At 50.8% G+C, this 20,880-nt stretch overlaps 2 protein-coding genes across 2 annotated transcripts; both read right to left on the minus strand.

The window, feature by feature from the left end:
- Positions 1–531: 531 nt before the first annotated feature.
- Positions 532–3,553, minus strand: LAGE3 (L antigen family member 3). Its single transcript, XM_048492279.1, has 3 exons — positions 3,423–3,553; positions 1,984–2,112; positions 532–981 (listed from the first exon to the last, which is right to left on the minus strand). The coding sequence occupies exons 1-3, from the start codon at positions 3,449–3,451 to the stop codon at positions 870–872; spliced, it is 270 nt and encodes an 89-aa protein (XP_048348236.1). The 5' UTR covers positions 3,452–3,553; the 3' UTR covers positions 532–869.
- Positions 3,554–9,423: 5,870 nt separating this feature from the next.
- UBL4A (ubiquitin like 4A) lies at positions 9,424–19,392 on the minus strand. Its single transcript, XM_048491620.1, has 4 exons — positions 17,910–19,392; positions 15,035–15,140; positions 12,182–12,387; positions 9,424–10,063 (listed from the first exon to the last, which is right to left on the minus strand). The coding sequence occupies exons 1-4, from the start codon at positions 17,955–17,957 to the stop codon at positions 9,953–9,955; spliced, it is 471 nt and encodes a 156-aa protein (XP_048347577.1). The 5' UTR covers positions 17,958–19,392; the 3' UTR covers positions 9,424–9,952.
- Between the last annotated feature and the right edge of the window lie 1,488 nt (positions 19,393–20,880).

Raw genomic sequence — 20,880 nt, forward strand, 5'->3', positions numbered from 1 at the left:
ACACAATCGGGCTTGCTTCTCCGTTTGCACTTGTTTCAGCTTCCATACTATAGTGCAGGGGTTCCCAACCTTTTGGAGCTTGCACGCCCCTTTCTAACACAGGGTGGTGAACGCAACTGCAAAATGGTTGTCAGAAGAAGTGGAACCACACACACACAAGAAGATCAAGTGCAGGGGAGAAAAGGGGCAATTTTTAAAATACACTGGGAAAGAGGAGTGCGAGAAAATAAACCTGAAACAAGAGATGAGACAGACGACAAAGGTTATGGCGCTCTCAGGCACCGAACTGGGGATCCCTGCTGTAGTGTGACAACGAGCAAGTCCAGTATCCACAATCAAAACACAAATGGGAAAAGCACCGTGTGCATTTTGAACCTGGGCCTGATTCTGAACCGCTGCAGATTATTGTTTTAGTCACAGCAGTGATGAAAACCAGTTTCCCGGTTTCCTGTTTCTAAACAACAGGTGACATTCCCTTTCGGAGCAGTGCCTGTCAATTTGCCAAAGCCCCCCTACACAGTAATCCAGAAGTCTCAAAAATAATCTTTATTAAGGCTTTGCTTATATATAACTTGACAGATTCAACTCATGAATCAAAACCAACCATTCCAATTCACCATAAACACACCACAGACAAGAAAATAAGTCGCACAGGTGGCTCCAGATCGGAGTTATTTTACGCTAAGGCAGTCCTGGGCTGGCCAGTTCACAAAGTGTGCCAGTTTTCCTGCACATCAGTGGAAACACCTGCTTTTATCAACCTGGCTTCAAAGGCAGACGGCCTCGTGCTTCCTTCAGCATCAGTGAACTCTGGGATAGTTCTGTGTCCAACCGAGGCCATTCGGAATTCCATCTTTTTCTGGAGCTTCTCAAGCCACAGGAGGCCCAAAGAGCTCCATCGTCTCCACCACCAAGGAGAGATGGTCCAAAAAAGAACTGACAGAAACACGCAGGATTCGGGCCTCCTCTGCTTTCCAGCGCCTGGAAGAAACGGATGAATGGCTCAGGTCACAACCTGTGCATCAGAAGAGGAGCTGGTTCTTACACCCCGCTTTTCTCTACTTTTAAAAAGTCTCAAAGCAGCTGACAATCGCCTTCCCCACAACAGACATCTTGTGATGCAAGTGGGGCTGAGAGGATGTGAGGGCGATCTGGCTGCGACATCTGTCCCCCCATTGATCGCCAGGGTTGATTCGGCTGATCTGGCTGGCTAGGCGGGTGTCCCCTACCTCCCGAAGCTGCGCGCTCAGTGGAAGAGGATGACCATCCCAGATAGAAGGAGTGTACCGTTCTTCGGTCGAGGGTATACGATAGCTGCGCTCCCCTGCTAGAACCTCCAAACAAGCTCAAGTGGGGCTGAGAGAGTTTTTGCGAAAACAGCGACTGGCCTGTTGTCACCAAGCGGGCTTCATGGGGGAGCGGGGAATTGAACACTGGCTGTGTCAACAAAGTCTCCTGCACTGTTAACGGGACGACCCCCAACACCGCATGCTTGAGTCACTGTGGCATTCCAGTTCTTTGCTTGATGCTGCTGTTTGCCAGTCCCTCCCCCTTTCCCCTTATCTTCAGTGTGAGCCTATCCAACCCCTCTTGGGAGCAAAGTTTCACAGCCATTTCAAACGCCTTGTGCAGAGAACTCCCCCTTTCCCCCTTAATAATTAGCATTAACTGCATCTACCAGCAAAGCTCACCAAAACAAATAGGTGCTATAAATGTGCACAGTGCCCCTGTGTGGCTCCTTCCTCTGTATCTCATTTATCACCCGGATCTCCCCATATCCTGTGAGGTCAGGCCAAACCAAAATTGCTCAGTCAGTTTCAGCTGAGGAGGGATTCGAATTCGTGTCTCCCAAGTTCTAGGCTACCATGACACTCATCTCATTTGGTTGGCACTTACGCGGGAGAACTTCTGGAGCACAAGACTCTCACCTGCCCAGGAGCAGACCCCTTACCTTGCTTCTGTGAAGGGGCACACAATACTCACACGTGCAAAACATTCTCGGTCACGCTCAGTTCCTTGCTGATTCCTCCTTTACGGGGCTCAGGATCCGGGGAGAGAGAGCCCAGAGCGATCCGGGCCAGCAGCAACGACGGGAAAGGAATGTTGAGCTCACTAAGGTTGGAGGCAATCTTAAAGAACATACAAAGTACAAGAGATCACGTGAAAGCTCTCCCACCCCATCTGCTCTGTCTTGCTGCCCTTAGATGGGCCTTGATTTTATTATTTTTAAAAAACGAATTTTAGCAGGGGCCTGAATTCAGTCCCAGAAAAGTGGCACGCATGATGAGAGCCCAGGGTGGCACAACAGCCATAGATCTGGGAGACCCAGGTTCAAATCAGAAGAGCCTAAAATGTCTGGAGTCCATGCCCTACGAGGAGAGACGAGAGCTGGGTACGTTTGGTCTGGAGAAGAGAAGGTTAAGAGGTGACATGATAGCCATGTTTAAATATCTGAAGGGGTGCCGTGTTGAAGAGAGAGCAAGCTTGTTTTCTGCTGCTCCTGAGACAAGGAGGAAAGGATTCAAAGAACAAGAAAAGAGATCACTCCTAAACGTCAGGAAGAACCTCCTGACAGTCAGGGCTGCTCAGCGGAGGAATACGCTGCCTTGGATTGTGGAGTTGTCTCCTTCTTTGGAGGTTTTGAAACAGAGGCTGGAAGGCCGCCTGTCAGGAGTGCTTTGATTGTGTGATCCTGCATGGCAGGGGGCTGGACTGGATGGCCCTGGTGGTCTCTTCCAATGCAACAATTCTATGAAGCTCCCTGGGTATCATTGACCCAATAGTGCTGCCACTCCACCTAGCCTACCTTGCAGGGTTATTGCAAGGAGGACGGGCAAATCAGGGAAGCCACCTTTGGAGAAACGGGGGGGGGGGGGGGGATAGAGAGATCTCCTGTTTATCTTGCGGCCAGTTGAATGCGCCAGAAAAAGGGCATACAGTGACGCTCTCCTCCTCACTTTCTCCATTTGGGAAGCCCCCACCTTAGGTTAAGCAATCACCCGCTTCAGGGGATGGGGTGCCAATCTCCAGGTACAGCCTGGCATTCCCCTGGAATTGCAAGAGCTCTCCAGACTACCCAGAGGGTCCCCCAGGTGAGGTCACAGTTTGGAAGAGCAGCCTGTAGGGTGTGCCATAGAGTCTAGGAGAAATAAAAACCCTAGAGCGGCACCCCATGATCCCTTGTGAGCTCCTTCCTGCCCTAAACTCCACGCTTCCCAGTCTCGGCCACCCCAAAGCCCCAGGGATTTTCCAAGCCAGCGCTGGCCAGGCTGCAGGGAAAGGAAGCTCCTCCCACGCAGGCCGCGCTGGCACAGGGAAAGCCGCCGACACGGAGATCTCCAGCCCGCCTCCTCCTTCCCGCGGAGACCGTTCACACGTGCACCAGCGCGCCCCGCCCTCGCCGCCCTCGCCTGGTCGGATACAAGGCCAGTCCTGGGTCGGGCGCGGCCATCGCTGGACCCGCCAGCAGCTTCACGTGGGCACGGCCGGGCAGAACACGCGGGCGGAGAAGGCGTGGCTAAGGCGAGGCCCGCCCCTCTGCTCCCGGGAGGAAGACGCCTGCCGGGCAGGGGCGTGGCTTTGGGCGGGGTCTTGTTACGTTTTTGGTGCGCTTATGAGGATATGACGCTTTTTGCTAGTAAAAGAGCGAAGAAATAAAACCCCTCGGATGAGGCTTCCTCCGGCTTCCTGAGCAAGGGATCCCCCTCCTTTGCAAGCCGCCTCCTCCTCCTCGGTTGCGGTCCCTAAATAATGCTATGGAGGAGGAGGAGGAGGAGGCAGCGGCGTTTGGATTTATATCCCCCCCTTTCTCTCCCGTAGGAGACTCAAAAGGGCTGACAATCTCCTTGCCCTTCCCCCCTCACAACAAACACCCTGTGAGGTGGGTGGGGCTGAGAGAGCTCCGAAGAACTGTGACTAGCCCAAGGTCACCCAGCTGGCATGTGTGGGAGTGTACAGGCTAATCTGAATTCCCCAGATAAGCCTCCACAACTTAAGCGGCAGAGCGGGGAATCAAACCTGGTTCCTCCAGATCAGAGTGCACCTGCTCTTAGCCACTACGCCACTGCTGCTCCCTGCATGGTTTTGTTACCGATGGGAAAATAAACAAAATATTTTCCTGAAGTCAGGTTGCCTGGCTACACTGGCTCCCTGCCCGGATACAGAGACCTGTGTGGTTCAGAAGCCTTCATAAGGTTCACAAAGAATGTATATGCATGATTGTGTCAATGCTATATGATTTCCATTGTGTTTGTGTCATTCTAGGATGTAGTAAAAGCTTCTCTTAGTTAAGTTTATGCCTGCAGTTTAGGATTTTAGTTTAATAAGGTTCTTCAGTTAGGTTAAGGTTCTATTAGTTTTAAGCGAGCCCTGCCAGTAGGTAGATGTACAGTCCTGCCTATAAGTATAAGTATGTGTGTTTATCCTTTAAGGTTTTCCTAATGTTTAAGTTAGAAATGTTATTTTTGAAATTTGTGTCTGAGAATAGAAGCAATAGCCAGTTAAGGTCTGATATTAAGTAACAAGGAAGTTGACTCTGGAATGCTGCTTAGACCAACGCCCAGCCGACCCTTTGACAAGAACAACGACCCTCTTTGGACTTCCTAATCGAATCTGTTGCCAGCACCCAAGGGTCACCCAGCCTTGGAAGATGTCACCCTGATTTGCTATTGGACTGTTTGAAGTTTTACTCTCAGGATCCAGAAGCTCATTGGACTGTTCACATCCTTACTTTCAGGATCCAAGAATTCATTGGATCATTTAAACTGGTCTTTGTCTAACACTCCCAAGGAACCACCTCAGGCAAAGAGGTGCAGGCTTTGCTTCTGAGATTTGATTTCATCAGCATGTGCAAAGGGATTGTTTTCTCCCTTTTGTGTTCTAGGATATTTTCTCTGTATTAGATGGAAGGAGACCGCCCCCTTCCTGGGTTTTGCACTGTGGGGGTGGGACTGCCCTACACCCCTTTTCTGGGTTACTGGGAAATGTATAAAAGGGGCTGATGCACAGCCATGTGGAGGTCCTTTTGCTGAGCTGTGCCAAGAAATCACTTGCAATAAAATCCTTCCTGCTTTGAAGAAATGCCTGCTCCCTGCGCCTCATTAAGTTGCTGAGCTGAAATCACTTATTGTTACTGGCAATTCACTGTAACAGTTTCACACGTGCGTGTTCAGCTCCTGGGGAAGACAGCCTCTGTCTCACGTGGTGGGGCCGGGTAATGGGCAAGGGAAGAATTCATGCACCCCCTCCAGATCCCGGTTCATGGAAGCTTGTGCACGTGTGAATTAGCCAACGCGGGTATCACAGGTAGAACTTTGATGCCACCTGACTCTGAGGAGGCAGTCTGTTGGGATTTGGCAAGTGCCAGTCACACAATCCAGTAATAATCTGCACAGCTGATCAAATCTCCTACAGTCAATCAGAAGCCCTACTGGCCAGATCCCACCTGGCCTCACCAATTTACTAAGCACAATTGGCCGGAGCCACAAAAGGTGTCCATGGGGCCCACAGGCACCACCACATTGGGGACCCTGATCTGTGGTCTCCGATCTGTGGCAGAGCATTTGCTCAAGTCTCACTAAACACTGCAGGCATCAACTAATTACTAGGCAAGAACCAGTCTCTGGCAGACGGGCCTCAGGGGCCAGCAGGCGTGACCCAACCTGTAATCAGAGAAACGAGCAATTTGTTCCACCCCCCGTGAACGTGGAATTATTGGTTTGCTCTGGGAATGTGCAGAAAGTTGAATTATGATACTTGTGCTTTCTCAAATGCTCAAGCATGTGTTGCACAGTTTCCTCCTTAAAATACAAACATGTTGCCTACCTTCACAGAAATCTTGGGAGAAGGACGGGATTTAAATAGAAACTTTGCAGTTTGTAGGGTGAGTTGTCACCTTTGTCTTGCCCTGGGAGGCCCCTCCCTACCAACACACCTGGTGTTCTCCCCCACCCCCACCCCGGCCCCGACCCCAGAGACCAAGCCGTCTGACACCGCACCTTGCCATTGTCAAGAAATGCTTCCCAACACATTAGGAAGCAAGCCAACACTCTCCTTGAGGCCCCCAGCTGCTTCCTGTGCTGGTCCCAGCTGGATGGTAGGCAGCTGTCCAACAGGTGCAGCTGTTGTGGCAGGGAGCTGTAGCCTTACAGGAAGGTGGGTCTGCCTGGATGGAATCGTGTAAGGGGACACTGGCAATTGTAGCTGCCAAGAATTGGGTTCAGAATATTGACTGAGCGTGTCAACGTGAGGATGCAGCTGCACGATGGAGTCCTTCCCATAAATACATCCAAACTGCTACTTATGAAGATTTAGCTCTGCTTCCCAGTTCTTTCCCACCAGTGAGTGGAGTTTAATACTCAGGGCCGAACGATCCGTTTCCTGACTTCCCTCCCCAATATCGTAAGAAATGTCAACAAATTTTACTGCAGCTTTACATCCCCAGTGTAGCTTAGTGGTTAGAGTGCCGGACTGAGGTCTGGGAGACCCAGCTTCGAATCCCCAATCTGCGGTGGAAGCTCTGCGGTGGAAGCGGATGGCTTTGGGCCAGACACAGCCTCTCAGCCTGACCTACCTCGCAGGACTGTCTTGCAGATTAAAAGGGTGGAGATCGACATAAAGTGTTTCAGGTCCCCACTAGGGAGAAAAAAGTAGGGAGTGTGAAATAAATACAATTCCTGAACTTGAAAAGGAGAGGAAACTAGTATTTCTACCTTGCCCAGGCAGCGGCATAGTTATTGTTCCCGATTGGAACGGGATTCCCAAACGAGGTAGCTTCCGGGCAATGGTGGACAGTCTTGCCCCTGAAAGGAAAACCTGCACACAGGAGCGCAGCTGCAGCATCTGGCCACTTTTGAGAAGGGAGGGTGAGATGTTGGAGGGAACACAGGAGAAGCGAGGACCTCAGAGAGGGACTTTCACTTTGGTTGAACCTCCAAGTGTTCCCAGACCCCACACTGCTGATGGGGGCTATTTTGCCAGCTGAAGACCAGGCTTTTCTTCACTCTTGGCTCCCCAGATATTGGGGACCTTAAATTTGACAGGTGGCCTGGAAGGGTCTGGATTTTAGACCCCCCTAGTTCGGGGGGGGGGGGGAGGAATCCAGAATCTGTGGCACGAGCGAGCCGTTGAGCTCTTGGGAACAGCCTCCCTCTTTCCTTTCCTTTTCTCTTTGTCTTTTTTCTCCTCTCTTCCCTTTTTTCTCTTTTATTTTTCGACAATGAGGTCTGGCTCAGGAAACAGAGCAAACAGAGCAAGCGTAGCTCTACCTGGTAGTGTGGCCAAGTGGTTCTCTGGAAGAGAAGAGAGTGCTCTTATTGTTAGGCCTGTCTCGGGTAACGAGCAGACCTTGAACAACTTAGTGACTCTGGGCTTAAGGCAGGTTGTAAAATCCAACATGTGAGAGAAGATCCAACCTAGTGGCTAGTCAATAAAAAGAAGATGTTTGGATTTATACCCCTCCTTCCCCTCCTGAAACAGAAACTTACAGACTCCTTTCCCGTCCTCTCCCTACAACAGACACCTTGTGAAGTGGCTGCGGCTGAGAGAGTTCTGAAAGAACTGTGACTACCCCAAGATCACCCAGCAGGCTTTATGTGGAGGAGCGGGGAATCAAACCCAGTTCTCCAGATTAGAGTCCACTGCTCTTAACCACTACACCACATTTGTGTCTGAAAGAACTGCAGAGAAGTCTCACTACTCTCTGAAGTCATAACCGGTTTACATTTCTGTCCGGCAGCCAGGTTTCTGTCTTGCCCGCAGACCTGGGCTGCGGGTTTGTTCCTTTAGAACTAACCTGCAAATCAGTGGTTCTCAACCTTCCTAATGCCGCGACCCTTTAATACAGTTCCTCACGTTGTGGTGACCCCCAACCCTAACATTTATCCACTTTACAGATGGAGAACACTGATGCAGAGAGTCTTAGGCAACCTCTGTGAAAGGCTGGTTCGACCCCCAAAGGGGTCGCGACCCCCAGGTTGAGAACCACTGCTGTAAATAAATATATTTTCTTAGTAGTTTATCAATCCACCCTCAATTATCTCAATAATCAACTTGTGCACCACAAAACTTAACCTTACAAGAGAAAACCAAAGCCTATACACTTGTGACCTGTAGGAGACCTGGAAACTGAGGGGACGGTTTATAGTTGAAAACTAACAAAGATCCCCAAAATGTTAGGAGGCTGGGTGTGTCCCCTCAGTAGGAAAAACATGCGTGAGGAAACATTTACAGTGGCCAGGGAGACTGGTTGGGCAAACTTCTGGGTTCTGGATAACTGGATCCCACACACAACAGCCATTTCTGTTTGGTGAAATCACTGCTGAAAATTGTGAACCTGTACAAAAGCTGAGGTTTGGTCCCTTTCAGTTCCAGGAACTCCGATTCCTTGAGTTCTGCATTTGAAAACTTCTTGAAAATATTATACAATACAATCTTAGGCACTGCCTGCTGGAAGGTTATATTTATAGTAGGTAGTACAAATACAAGAATTGATCCTCTGCAGATTCAGCATTTGTGAGCATCTTCTCTCAGATGTGAGGAACAGAGGGAGATCTTATTTCATATCTGCTCTGAATGCTTCCTCTACAGATCAGCAGGGACGTACCGCCCAGGAGGACATATGGGGTCAAATGTCCCCGGGGTGCAGCCATTTAGTCAGGTGCGGGGTGCGGCGGAAAATCACCCCCCCACATCCCTCCTCCTTCCCACTGGGTCCAAACACTGACTTCAAGACCTGGTGTAAAAAACAGTTGTTTGGTCGTGGTGGGGGAGGGCGGCTACCCATACGGTGGGGGGGGGGGGGAGGCGGAAAACTCAGATTTTGCACTGGGCTACATTTTTCCTAGATACACCTCTGCAGCTCAGAGACCAGCTCTGACGCATGTTAAGCTAAACAAACCACTAACCGATATGGTTTGCTTCCTCCTGGAAGGTACCAGTTAGTCACTCTTTAACTAACTTACAAAATGCCTTTTTTTCACTGTTACTGCACCAAAAATTTGAAGCTGAAGAACACTGAGTATTTTTCAGTGATTTAAGGATTCTATAGTTCACAGACTGAGAGACTTATTGGATTAAGTCAATATGGTTTTTGGGAAGTATATATGTAGACTGAGAGCCAAGGCGGCACAGTGGTTAAGCTGTCAAACTAGAGCGTGGGAAATCTGAATTTCTGAATCGCCACTTGCGTTGTGGAAGCTTACGGGTGCCTTCGGGCTTGCCACACACCCTCAGCTTCAACCCTGACGAGCATTTGGATGGGAGACCTCCAAGGCATACCAGAATTGGGATGGTAAACCACCAGCAAAAGCCTCTTCCCTTGAAAACCCTCCGAGTGGCTGTAAGTCAGCTGTGACTGGATGGCCAAAAAAAAAAAAAATGTAAACTGTCAGGAAAAAAATTATGGATGCAACTTACAGCTGCCGATTGCGTTGGGACCTGGGTTCGCTTTATTCTATTCTTCAAGTTTACATTGTGGCACCGGAAAGAACAGTCACTCAAGATTTCAAAACAAGTATTAAAAATTTCAACTGCGATTTGATTTTTCTTGCCTGCAAATTCTGGGGAACGCTGTTAATGGAACTGGCCTTTGGCTTACGCAATAAGGATCAACCAAGGGGGTGGGGAGGCTGGACTTTGGTGATGAAGGGGAAAAAATCTATATAGAAACAGAACTAGCCTCAACATCTGAGGTGGCTGCATCTCTCAGGGCAAGCGACCCCCCCCCCTCCAAACTTCGATGTGACCCCATTTCAGCTGAACAGAATAGACCGGGCAGCCCAAGCTCACCCGTCACCACCTTTAATGGATGGGGAGGGGTTACGAATGGTCTAAGCCCCCTTCCCCCTTTAAAAGCAGTCCAGAGGGATCGTTCCCATTCAGCCCTCTGTTTGGGCCCGGCCTGGGGGCTCTGTGTCCAAAGGAGCTGACGGGGGTCAATCCCCAAGTCCGGCAGCTAATCCAGAAAGCCCATCTCCACGGCCTCCGCCACCTCGGGGTGAAGCAGCCGTGTAGCCAGACGCTCAATGTCATCTAAGCTCAGCAGCCGCAGGCTCCGCTCGTAATCCTGAGGAAGAGATGGGGGGGAAAGAGAAAAATCAAACAGAGCCCCATCAGGAAAGTCACTTCTGTGACAGAACCTCCATGTTCTGGACTCAAAAGAGGACTCGGAGGCCATCGAGTCCCACCCCCTCAAAATCCAGAATTAAAGCCATCCTCTGCAGCAGTTGTCCATCCTCTGGCTGAAGACTTCCAACAAGGGAAGAGCCCGCCACTCCTGCTAGGTCAGGGGTAGGGAACCTGTGGCTCTCCAGATGTTCAGGAACTACAATTCCCATCAGCCTCTGTCAGCATGGCCAATTGGCCATGCTGGTAGGGGCTGATGGGAATTGTAGTTCCTGAACATCTGGAGAGCCGCAGATTCCCTACCCCTGTGCTAGGTAGTCCATTCAACTGTACAACTGTCAGGAAGTTTCGTCATAGTTTCAACTGATATCTAATCTTGCCCTCTGGGGTAGCAGAAACGAGTCTCTGCTTTCTTCTATGCGTTAGACCTTCAAGGTACTTGAACATGATGACCACGTCTCCCCTTGGTCTCCCCTTCTCTACACAAAACAAACCCAGTTCTCTTCAGCTGGAGCAGCAGTGGCGTAGTGGTTAAGAGCAGGCGCACTCTAATCTGGAGGAACCAGGTTTGATTCCCCGCTTGCCGCCTGAGCTGTGGAGGCTTATCTGGGGAATTCAGATTAGCCTGTGCACTCCCACACACGCCAGCTAGGTGACCTTGGCCTAGTCACAGCTTCTCGGAGCTCTCTCAGCCCCACCCACCTCACAGGGTGTTTGTTGTGAGGGGGGGAAGGGCAAGGAGTTTGTCAGCCCCTTTGAGTCTCCTGCAGGAGAGAAAGGGGGGGATATAAATCCAAACTCCTCCTCCTCCTTCAACCTTTCTCCCTGGCCCGTCTTTGTCAGCCTATTTTGGATCCATTTCAGTTTGTCTCCACCTTCTTCCTTTTTAAAGAGTGGTACCCAGAACTGAGTCACAACCCTTCAGATGACGTCTGACTAGTTCGGAACAGCGCAGAGCCCCCAGTCCCTGCGACTTGGATTCTATTCTCATCTTCACGCTGCCTAAAACGGCAGCCGCCTTCTTTGGTGGGCAAATAACACTGACCTGCATTCAACTTCTGACCGACTGCAGTCCCAAGATTCCGTTCCTGTGGACCGCATCCCTCTTTTTTTTTTGCCTACAAGCAGCACTTGGGATTTGCTGACACTCAGCCCGGCTTTCCTAACCTGTCGAGATGATGCGCAACCAGCAGCTAAATCACCCCGGATTCTATAGGAGATGGGAAACTGAACAGGACGAGCCAACACAGCCCATTCGACTCGGCGACCGGACTTGTGTTCTGGGAGAAATTCCATCCCTTCTTCTGCTCATTCAAGGTTCTCGGACAAATCACAGTCTTTGGTTCATACCTGACTGTGTACCAGTGCAACCCTCAGCAATCGTTCCAGAGACCATCTCAGAGACAGAGCCTTAATTCCCACTCACACCTCAGTCTATTCAGTCACATCTGACTGCCAGAAATGGCAAAATGGCGGCACACAGCCAAGCCCAGTCTGTTGTTCAGTTCTCTTGCCCGTTAAATACTTGGAAATTTTTTCTCTCGAGAAGGATCCACAAAACAAAGATCGCAATCCTATTCAAAAGTTTTGGCCAAAGAGAGACTCGCAGCACCTCAACAATGTGAGTTGTGGCCTGGGCGCTTGTGAAGCCTGACACCATCATACATTCATCCGTTTGCACAGTGCCACAAGACACCGTTCTTTTGGCCAAAGCAGCCTACCACAGCTAACCATCTGAGGGGGAAAAACTATTCTGCAAGAGTCTGGTTGCTTTTATATACATTGGATAATTCACCTCAGCCACTGTTTACACTTGGGGTTTCTTAATTCCCACTGTAAAATCCAGCTGAAAACAGTCGCCATCATGCCTTGAAAGTGCATTATTCGACATGCACGAAAGCAGACTGAAACCACTAAGCCAAGCATACTTACCAGGTAATCCGCTGAATTTTGTGGATGTTAGGGGACAGCCCAGGTGCTACAGAAAGCAATCTGAGCAAAGCCCAAGGGGACCCGCCCCGCCCCGCCCCGACTCTCCCACCACCGCCTGACAATTCACCTTCTGCAGCTGCTCCAGCACTTTCTCCGCATCGGCTGTACTGTAATGCCTGCCCAGGACTTGAGCCAGTGTGTGCCAAACAGCAGGTGTCTGGGGGGAGCCACATCTGCGGCCCACTTCCTCGGGGGACGCCTTCTCCGGCGGCTTGATCACCAGGTTCAGCTTGGACTCCGGCCCAATGGAGTAATCAGAGAGGCGGTGTTCATCTGGGAAGAAAAAGCAAGGTAGCCTGTCATGGGGAAACGGCACGTTTGGGAGTAGAGGGGGCGGGCGGGCAGGGGGTGGGGACATGACAGCCACATCCTGGCTGCCATCTCATTGAAACTTTCACAAAGCTGCACCCCCTTTTCTGCTGTGGATTCACAAGCCATTCAAAATCGTCTGCTGCCACCAGAGACTATGAATACGCTCCCTGTGGGCAAAGTTTCCAGTTGCTTCATATCGATCACAAAATAGGTCTTTGTTTCTTTAGTTACTCTTACCCTGCTTTTCCTTCAAAAGGGGAGACCCAATGGAGCTTACAACGCTGTCCTCCTCTCCTTCATTTTTTGTTCTGACTCATAAATTTTCCCCCAGTGCCCAAAATTGCAGCACCCTTACGGAGCTAGACAGATGTCTGCAAGGATACTGGCAAACCAGGGGATGTGACTATCGCTGGCGGAAGGCATTCGAACCCTTCACAAAGGGTTATAACCCTTCACGAAGAGTATAGCACACAGGTTATAACCCTTCACGAAGAGTATAGCACACAGGTTATAACCCTTCACGAAGAGTATAGCACACAGGTTATAACCCTTCACGAAGAGTATAGCACACAGGTTATAACCCTTCACGAAGAGTATGGCACACAGAAACAGATAAGATGGAAACCACCAGCTGCCATCAGAACTCTCCACCAGGACATTCGGGAGATATCCGTGCAGCTGAAAAAGAAATCACTGGGCCCCGTTGGTTCACAGAGGATCTTAATGGGGCCACTCGGGGGACAACAAGAGCCTCCTTCAGCAAGTAGACAAAAGCTTTTTTTAAAAAAAATGGCTAAAATGCTCACCAACCCTCCATCCAACTTAGTTCCACAAAACTTATTCTACCTTATCATTCCCATCTCCATCTGCAACACCCTGGTTCTGTTTGCTTTCTGGTTTCAAGTCACAGCAGAATTATGGAGGTCCTTTAGGGTTTTCAAGGCAACGGACAAACAGAGGCACTTTGCCGTTGCCTGCCTCTGTAGCAACCCCAGATTTCCTCCCATCCTAGTACAATCTAGGGCTGACCCTGCTTAGCTTTCACAACAGCAGGCTGTTCAGGTCAACATACTGTACGTCTCTTATCCCCCAAACCAATCTCAGATGCCTCTCCCCCAGTACCACTGGGGCACAGGAGTCCTACAACATAGTCACTGTGAGCCACGCAGAAGCCCCGTACGCACAATATACTGACCTACTGAGCAACTACACGGTAAAGGAAAGTGAACACACTAACCCTACCCATTCCCTTCCAGGGCGTGTCCTCTGCTGAGCGGCAGAAAGCATACAAGCCACACAGACCTCTGCAATCAGGCACACACTTCCTCCTTGTGCATGTGCAGCTCATTTGCACGTAGGTTCTCTGTCCACATGTGGCAAATAGGCAAGGGCAGGGCAGCATTCAGTATCCCTCGACACACGCTGCACACATCCTCACCTCAAGCAGACCAGACAACACCCTCTAGAAATGGGGTTCTTAATCTATCAGGTCCGCCTGCTCCAGGGAGGTGCGAGTCATCTCTCAACTATACATTGTTCCATGCAAATTTTACATACACAAAAATTATTTCCACGAAACTGTTTCATTGCTTGTGTCTGTGTTCATTTCAGTGAGTATGCATTTTCAGGCTACCGTAGAGCCTAAATTATAAGGCTCTGGATGAAAAAAAAAGTTTGAATTTTTGGGTCCTAAAAAATGCAAATTCACGCCGCCTCCAGTTTAGGATGGATTCACGGGAGGTGTGGGTCATAAGATCTTTTCCAAGAGAGGTGCATTAGCAAAAAGTTTTGGAAGAAGAAGGAGAGTTTGGATTTATACCCCGCCTTTCTCTCCTGTAAGGAGTCTCAAGGTAGCTTACAAACTCCTTTCCCCTCCTCTCCCCATAACAGACACCTTGTGAGGTAGGTGGGCCTGAGAGAGTTCTGAGAGAAGCATGACTGGCCCAAGGTCACCCAGAAGGCTTCATGTGGAGGAACAAATCCAGTTGACCACATAGGACTTCGCCACCCATTTGGAGGAGTGGGGAATCAACCCCGGTTCTCCACAGTAGAGTCCACCGCTCTTAACCACTACACCATGTTGGTAAAAACCATTCCTCTAGAACATATATGTGCGCATATACTGCTAATGTTCTGAACTTGCCAGAAAATGGGCATTACTTTGATGCTATTTTATACTGGCTCAGCCCACTGGCCTGCCTAGTGCAACATTCAGACTTCTGACTGGCCACGGTTCTCAGAAAAGGTCTTTCTGAAGACCTGCTAGTGTCCAATGACACTTTTGAGACCAACAAGGTATTCAGGGTATGAGCTTCCACAAGTCAGAGATAACGAAGCTCATACCCTAAAAATCTTGTTGGTTTTGAAAGTGATAGTGGGTTCAAATCCAGCTCTTCTACTGCTTAGCAACTTGGCAACCTTCTTCAAGACCTGTTTCCTGAGCTCTATGGGTGGAGATACCAGGAACTGGACTTGGGGCCATTTAGATACTTTCTTCCTCAAAAGAAGCCACCTGTGGCTTTTGGAATGAACATCACCTCACTCCAACCCCAGTCTGAACAAATGCCCCCCCCCCCCCCCCCCATCTACTTCATGCTCACTCACCCACCTGCCAAAGCTTTGCCTTTGAAAAGCAGGCGCTGCTGGGACACGGGCACGTTCAGCTTCTCTGAGACCAGGTGTTTGACAGCGGAGATACGCTCGTCTGGGGATACCTGGGAAGAGAAGTGGCGATGACGTAGGTCTAGGACCACAAATGAACACATGCTGGTGGGGAGGAGGAAGAGGGGAGGGTATGCCCGAGAAGACTTTTAGCCATTGTCAGAAAGGGTTCGCATCAGCAATCCCTACCTTTGAATGAGAGACGATTCCCTTCACTCCCAATTCCTACTCCCAAAAAGTTCTCCGTTGCTCCAGGGTAAGATCTTTTGTACTGGTTTAACTGACAGCTGCCAACTTTTTGTGGCTGTGTTCTGGTGGCTTTCACAGTTGCATGAAAGGCAAACATGTGTTTTTCTCTACATGAAGATCTGCTGTCTTGACACAGAGCTTTTGTCTGGGCAGAGCTTCGGGAAAGAATGGCCACAGCTTAGTTGCAAAAAGCAGGAGCTGAACCAGAAGTTGAAAACTCTGCCGACCAACCATTCTGCACTTGTTACTTGATCACAGCAAAATGAAGCAGTCTAATAAAGGCCCATCCTTACAGTGTTATTGTGTTATCACGCCCACACATACACGATGCTTTGAGTGCTTTGGCGCAGCACTAGATTAGCCGTTCCATAACAAGAGGCGCAGGATCCTTGGTCTTGTACGGTGAATACTCGAAGCTGCCCCACACCAACACAGCCCCTTAATCCATCAACAACACCTTCCAGTGATGGTGAACCTTTTTGAGACTGAGTGCCCAAACTGCAACCCCAAACCCACTTATTTATCGCAAAGTGCCAACACAGCAATTTAACCTGAATACTGAGGTTTTAGTTTAGAAAAAAACGGTTGGCTCCGAGGCGTGCGTTACTTGGGAGTAAGCTTGGTGGTAGTCGGTGGCTTTGCTTTGAAGCAACCGTGCAACTCTTCCAATGGGTGTGATATGAACATATAGTTTATGACAGTGATGGTGAACCTATGGCACTGGTGCCAGAGGTGGCACTCAGAGCCCACTCTGTGGGCACACGCAAACAGAGTTTGTCATGGGGGGGGGAATTGCCCCCCCACACACACACATCTAGGCTGGCCTGGGCCGCTGGGCTCAATTATTAGCATTAAACCTAATTTTGGGGAAGCAATATAGGTAACCCTGTTAAGCACTGTTAAACCCCACTGATTTTCATGCAAAGAAATAAAGCACGATCCTTAACCTGGTAGTAAGCTTGGTTGCTGGCAATGGGGCTTGCTTCTGAGTAAACCCTCCTAGGGTCATGATTCACCCATTCGAAGAGTTGCATGGTTGCTTCAAAGCAAAGCCAATGACTACCACCAAGCTTACTCCTGAGTGACACATGCCTCAGAGCCAAACATTTTTTCTAAACTAAAACCTCAGTATTCAGGTTAAATTGTCATGTTGGCACTTGGTGATAAATAAGTGGGTTTTGGGTTACAGTTTGGGCACTTGCTCTCAAAAAGGTTCGCCATCACTGGTTTATGATGTTTTAAGCCATTGTATTTAATCATACAAGTTATATGAGAGTAAATCACTGGGCACCAAGCACTTCAGAAGCTTACTTTAGTTGGAAGAAACGAAACTCATGGGGCAGCCTGACACTGAGTTTTTCAGGTGGTTTGGGAAAACAGGGCCCCACCAAGGAGAAAAGGAATTAGCAGAAGCTCACAAATACAGATAAAGGTAAAATAGAAACCAGTAGTTGTTATAGAAACCTTTTACGTAAGGTGTTTTTGACGTAAGTTTCACCAAATATGGGAATGGACAAGGTGTGGAAAGCAAGGTGGGCTTTGGAGAGGAGTGGAGATTCAAATGGCAATGTGTACGTATTCCAAATCTAGCCAATGGTCAGAAGACAAGGAGGGATGTTTGTAAGAGGGTATAAATTATGTTACACAAGCAACAGCCCCTTTGAACCTCCTCCCTGTTGCTAACAGAGGAGAGTTCCCTCTTCTGCGCAGAATTGAAAGAAAACAATACATCTCTGAACACTGAAGAAGCTTTCGGATGGTTATTTTTGTAACCGGTCAGAGCTTTTGCTTTGTGGACAGGGCCTTGCCCTGTGTCTATCAGGTGAATCATGATCCTAGGAGGGTTTACTCAGAAGCAAGCCCCACTGCCAGCAACTGAGCTTACTCCTAGGTAAAGGATCACACTTTAGTTCTTCGCATGAAAATCAGTGGGGTTTAACAGCACTTAACAGGTTTACCTACACTGCTTCCCCAAAACTAGGTCTTAGGTTTAATGCTAATAATTGAGCCCAGCAGCCCAGGCCAGCCTAGATGTGTGGGGTGGGGTGGGGGTGACTGTTTGCGGGTGCCCACAGGGAGGGCTCTGAGTGCCACCTCTGGCACCCGTGCCATGGGTTCGCCACCGCCTTATCCACTCCTACTGGCAGGGCCTTTCCATGATCTCAGGCAGAGCTCAGCCAGGATTACAGCAGCCCCTCCAAATTACACTCTTCTGCTGGCTCCAGGTGGACACTGGAGATCTTCCAGAACTACAACTGGTCTCCAGACAACAGCGACCAGTCCCCCTGCACAAAATGGCTGCTTTGGAGGGTGGGCTCAATGGCATCATCCCATAGTGAGGACCCTCCCCTCACCAAACCCCGCCGTTACCAGGCGCCCCCCTCCCCCAAAAAAAACCTTTAGGAATTTCTTCACCGGGAGTTGGCAACCGCAGCTAAAGCCTCCCCCGCCCCTTTCAGGTCCTCCTAGGGGGCTTCCTTCCCTCCCTTCCCCTGCTGGCCTCTGGGCGGGGGAGCTCAGGACGACGTGGGCCGGGCCCAGCACCTCTTGGCCCGCAAGGGAGGAGGGGATACCTGCAGGCTGCACTCCCGGCCCTGAAGCGCCTTCACCGTCAGCAGCATCTCGGGATCCCGCAGCCCTTCAAGCCGAGCGGCCCCTTTAATTGAACCATAGACGCCTGGAGGGAGGGCCAAAGACAGAGCGGCCTAGAATGGAGAAAGGGGGCTACACAGGCGAAGGAGAGCCCCGGCAGTCCCTCGCTCGATAAGGGCAGCACGTTCGGCTGCCATAGAGAGGAGGGCTAGAGAAGTTTGAAGCGGAACTAGCCTCTCGGGCGGGGCGGAAATAACTCGTCGAGGCAGGAAGAGGGCCGGAAACGGTCGTTTGCCCTGTCACGTGACTGGCATTATCACAGAGAGGCCAATTGTTGCGGTTGTAAAGCGACAGCGAGGTCGGGTGAATGGAAGGTTTTACCGTAAGGAAAGGGAGAAGGTCTCGTTGGTTTTCTTACACGATTTCAGGTTCTCAAACGCAGACGGTGCGCTCACCAGGGGAGAAACAGGACATATAAATAAGGTCAAGGAAAGTTAAATTCTTCTTTTCTTCACTTTATTTTTAAAGGGAGGCGGGAGCTAGAAAAATTATGCAGCCACACCGCCATAGCTTGTCTGCCTCTTAAACCACAGGACAGGCAGAAGTTCAACAGATAAAGAATGGAAATGTTCACCAATTTGTTTTCTACACATGGGAGTTGCAAGCTCTCTTTTGCCGTGAAAAACAAAAAAAAGGAGTCTTGCTGATGAACAGAGAATCGGGGCCCCTGTGGGGGGGTCGTTATAATGACAAGGGGGTGTCGTTATAACGACGTGGAGGGTCAGGGTGGCGTGGTCTGGGGGCGGGAAAGGGAGTTCTGCTGCCGCCGGTGCCGGTTTGGAAAGGGCGGAGGGGGAGGGCTTGGCCTCCACCTCAAGCCAATGATGGCAGACCCTCCCCGGCGCCTCCTGCCCAATGGCCTCGCCTTTCGCCCGACACAGCGCGCTGATTGGTCCGGCGCCCTTCCTCCGCTGCTGCCGCAGCTGGAGGTTCGTCGTGGTCGTCGCTGGGGGGACTCTGGCCGCCCGCCGCCCCCCCCCCGACCACGGCACCCTGACCCTGCCGTTAACGATCGTTATAACGTCGTGGTCGTCGCTGGGGGGACTCTGGCCGCCCGCCCGCCGACCACGCCACCCTGACCCTGCCGTATAACGATCGTTATAACGATGGCAATGGTCGTTTTAGCAATGGCCGTTATAACGATCGTTACACGACAGCAGTGGCCGTTTTAGCAATAGCCGTTACAACGATCGTTATAACGATGGCAATGGCCGTGGGGGGGGCAGGAGAGGGGTCGGCTCACCCGAGCTCTGTGGGGCTGATTCTGCTGAGCTGCTGCAGCTGATCAGGACGGGGGGTCCCCAATCAAGGCAGGTGTGGCGGAAGTTCGGGGTGAAAAGCAGCGTGCTTGAAAGGGGATCTGTGGGTGGGGGAGGGACTTCTGCTGCCTCCGGTGCCGTTTTGGAAAGGGAGGAGGGCATCCCACGGGGGCGGGGCTTGGTCTCCACCTCAAGCCAATGGCGGCAGACCCTCCCCGGTGCCTCCTGCCCAATGGCCGCGCCTTTCGCCCAACACAGCGCGCCGATTGGGCCGGCGCCCTTCCTCCTCCTCCTCCTCCTCCCACTTGATTGGCCGGCGGGGCCCTAGAGGCGGAAGCGTCCAGCGGGCCCCGTGAACGAGGAGGAGGAGGAGTACTGTCAATTCCTGGATGTTGTTTTAAATAAAGGAATACTCTCTGGAAACGAGTGCTGGTGTGAAGGCTCACACATCCCCCCCCCCCCCCCCCGCGTCACTTGGGAATTGGAGAGGGCAGGAAGGAATGGCTGACAGAGATTCCCTTTCACTTATTCCTCCCCAGACTTCAACTCTTGTCCCAAACTGCAGTTTCCAGATAGGGCAGAATTTAAAAGGCATTCGTGGAGCAAGCGAGAAGCAGCCCCCCCCGTCCCCCCCCCTTTGCTTGCAGCTCTTTGCTCAGGGAGCGTCATAATGGATAAGTATCGTAGGATCCAGTCCATGACGTGGATTCTGCCGACTCCTGCACATTCCAGGACAAAACCAGGTGAATTCTTGCGACGCGGTGTGGAACAACCCTTCATCCTCTTATGGGATGGAGCAGTCGTCAAAGCAGCAAGTGCGCCCCTGTCGAAGTCGGACATGCATTTTCTGCAGTCAGTGCTTTGGCCACTGGAGGGCTCCTTCCCCAACAGTGGCGTAGACAAGGCCCGCCCCGCCCCCATCCCCACCCCCACTTTCATTACAGGCCACACCCAAATCGCAGGTGTGCCTCCAGGAGCCTCCACGCACCTGTCCGGGGTCTCAAAGCACAGAGTTCTTCTGCTGGAGTGGATGTTTGAAACGGGAAAAGAGGGGCTGCAGGAAGCCCTCACTTGCAAACGCAGGGTCTTTCATCACAAGAAATCGAGGGGGGAGGGGCAAAGAGCTGGGCCTACAGGGAGGAGAGGGGAGGGAGGGGGAGGTAGCTGGGAATTTCCTGTGTTGTTCAGGGTGTTGGACTAGAAGATGATCCTTGAGGTCCCTTCTGGCTTTATGTTTCGAAAAAGCTAACACAAATACTTGGATCCTGTGTCTTAGCACATCACCAAAGGATCAGGCATGGTTGGCAGAAGAGATTTGGATTCACACACACACCCCCTCCTGTAACGCGGCTTACAAACTCCTTCCCTTCCTCTCCCCACAGCAGGCACCTTGTGGGGCAGGTGGGGCTGAGAGAGTTTTCAGAGAACTGTGACTGGCCCAAGATCACCTAGCAGGTTTCAAGTGGAGGAGTGGGGAAGAATCAAACTTTGTTCTTTACATTAGAGCCCACCTGCTCATAACCACTACACCACGCTGGCTGTTCTGGAAAGATCTCCCGAAGCAGGTCTCTTCCATCGTGATTTCTGTTGCTGCTTAGGTGAGAACCAGTGGATTGCCATCAAGTTTGCTGCC

This window comes from Sphaerodactylus townsendi, linkage group LG03, assembly GCF_021028975.2.
Source record: "Sphaerodactylus townsendi isolate TG3544 linkage group LG03, MPM_Stown_v2.3, whole genome shotgun sequence".
Lineage (NCBI taxonomy): Eukaryota > Metazoa > Chordata > Lepidosauria > Squamata > Sphaerodactylidae > Sphaerodactylus > Sphaerodactylus townsendi.

Coding starts and splice junctions, on each gene's coding strand:
- UBL4A (XM_048491620.1), bottom strand. CDS start 17,957: ATGCTGCTGACGGTGAAGGCGCTTCAGGGCCGGGAGTGCAGCCTGCAG. Junction 12,388..15,034: donor CAAAGGCAAAGCTTTGGCAG/GTGGGTGAGTGA, acceptor TTTTCTTCCCAG/ATGAACACCGCCTCTCTGAT. Junction 10,064..12,181: donor TGCTGGAGCAGCTGCAGAAG/GTGAATTGTCAG, acceptor TCTCTTCCTCAG/GATTACGAGCGGAGCCTGCG.
- LAGE3 (XM_048492279.1), bottom strand. CDS start 3,451: ATGGCCGCGCCCGACCCAGGACTGGCCTT. Junction 2,113..3,422: donor CCCGACCCAGGACTGGCCTT/GTATCCGACCAG, acceptor CTCCAACCTTAG/TGAGCTCAACATTCCTTTCC. Junction 982..1,983: donor ACCGAGAATGTTTTGCACGT/GTGAGTATTGTG, acceptor CGTTTCTTCCAG/GCGCTGGAAAGCAGAGGAGG.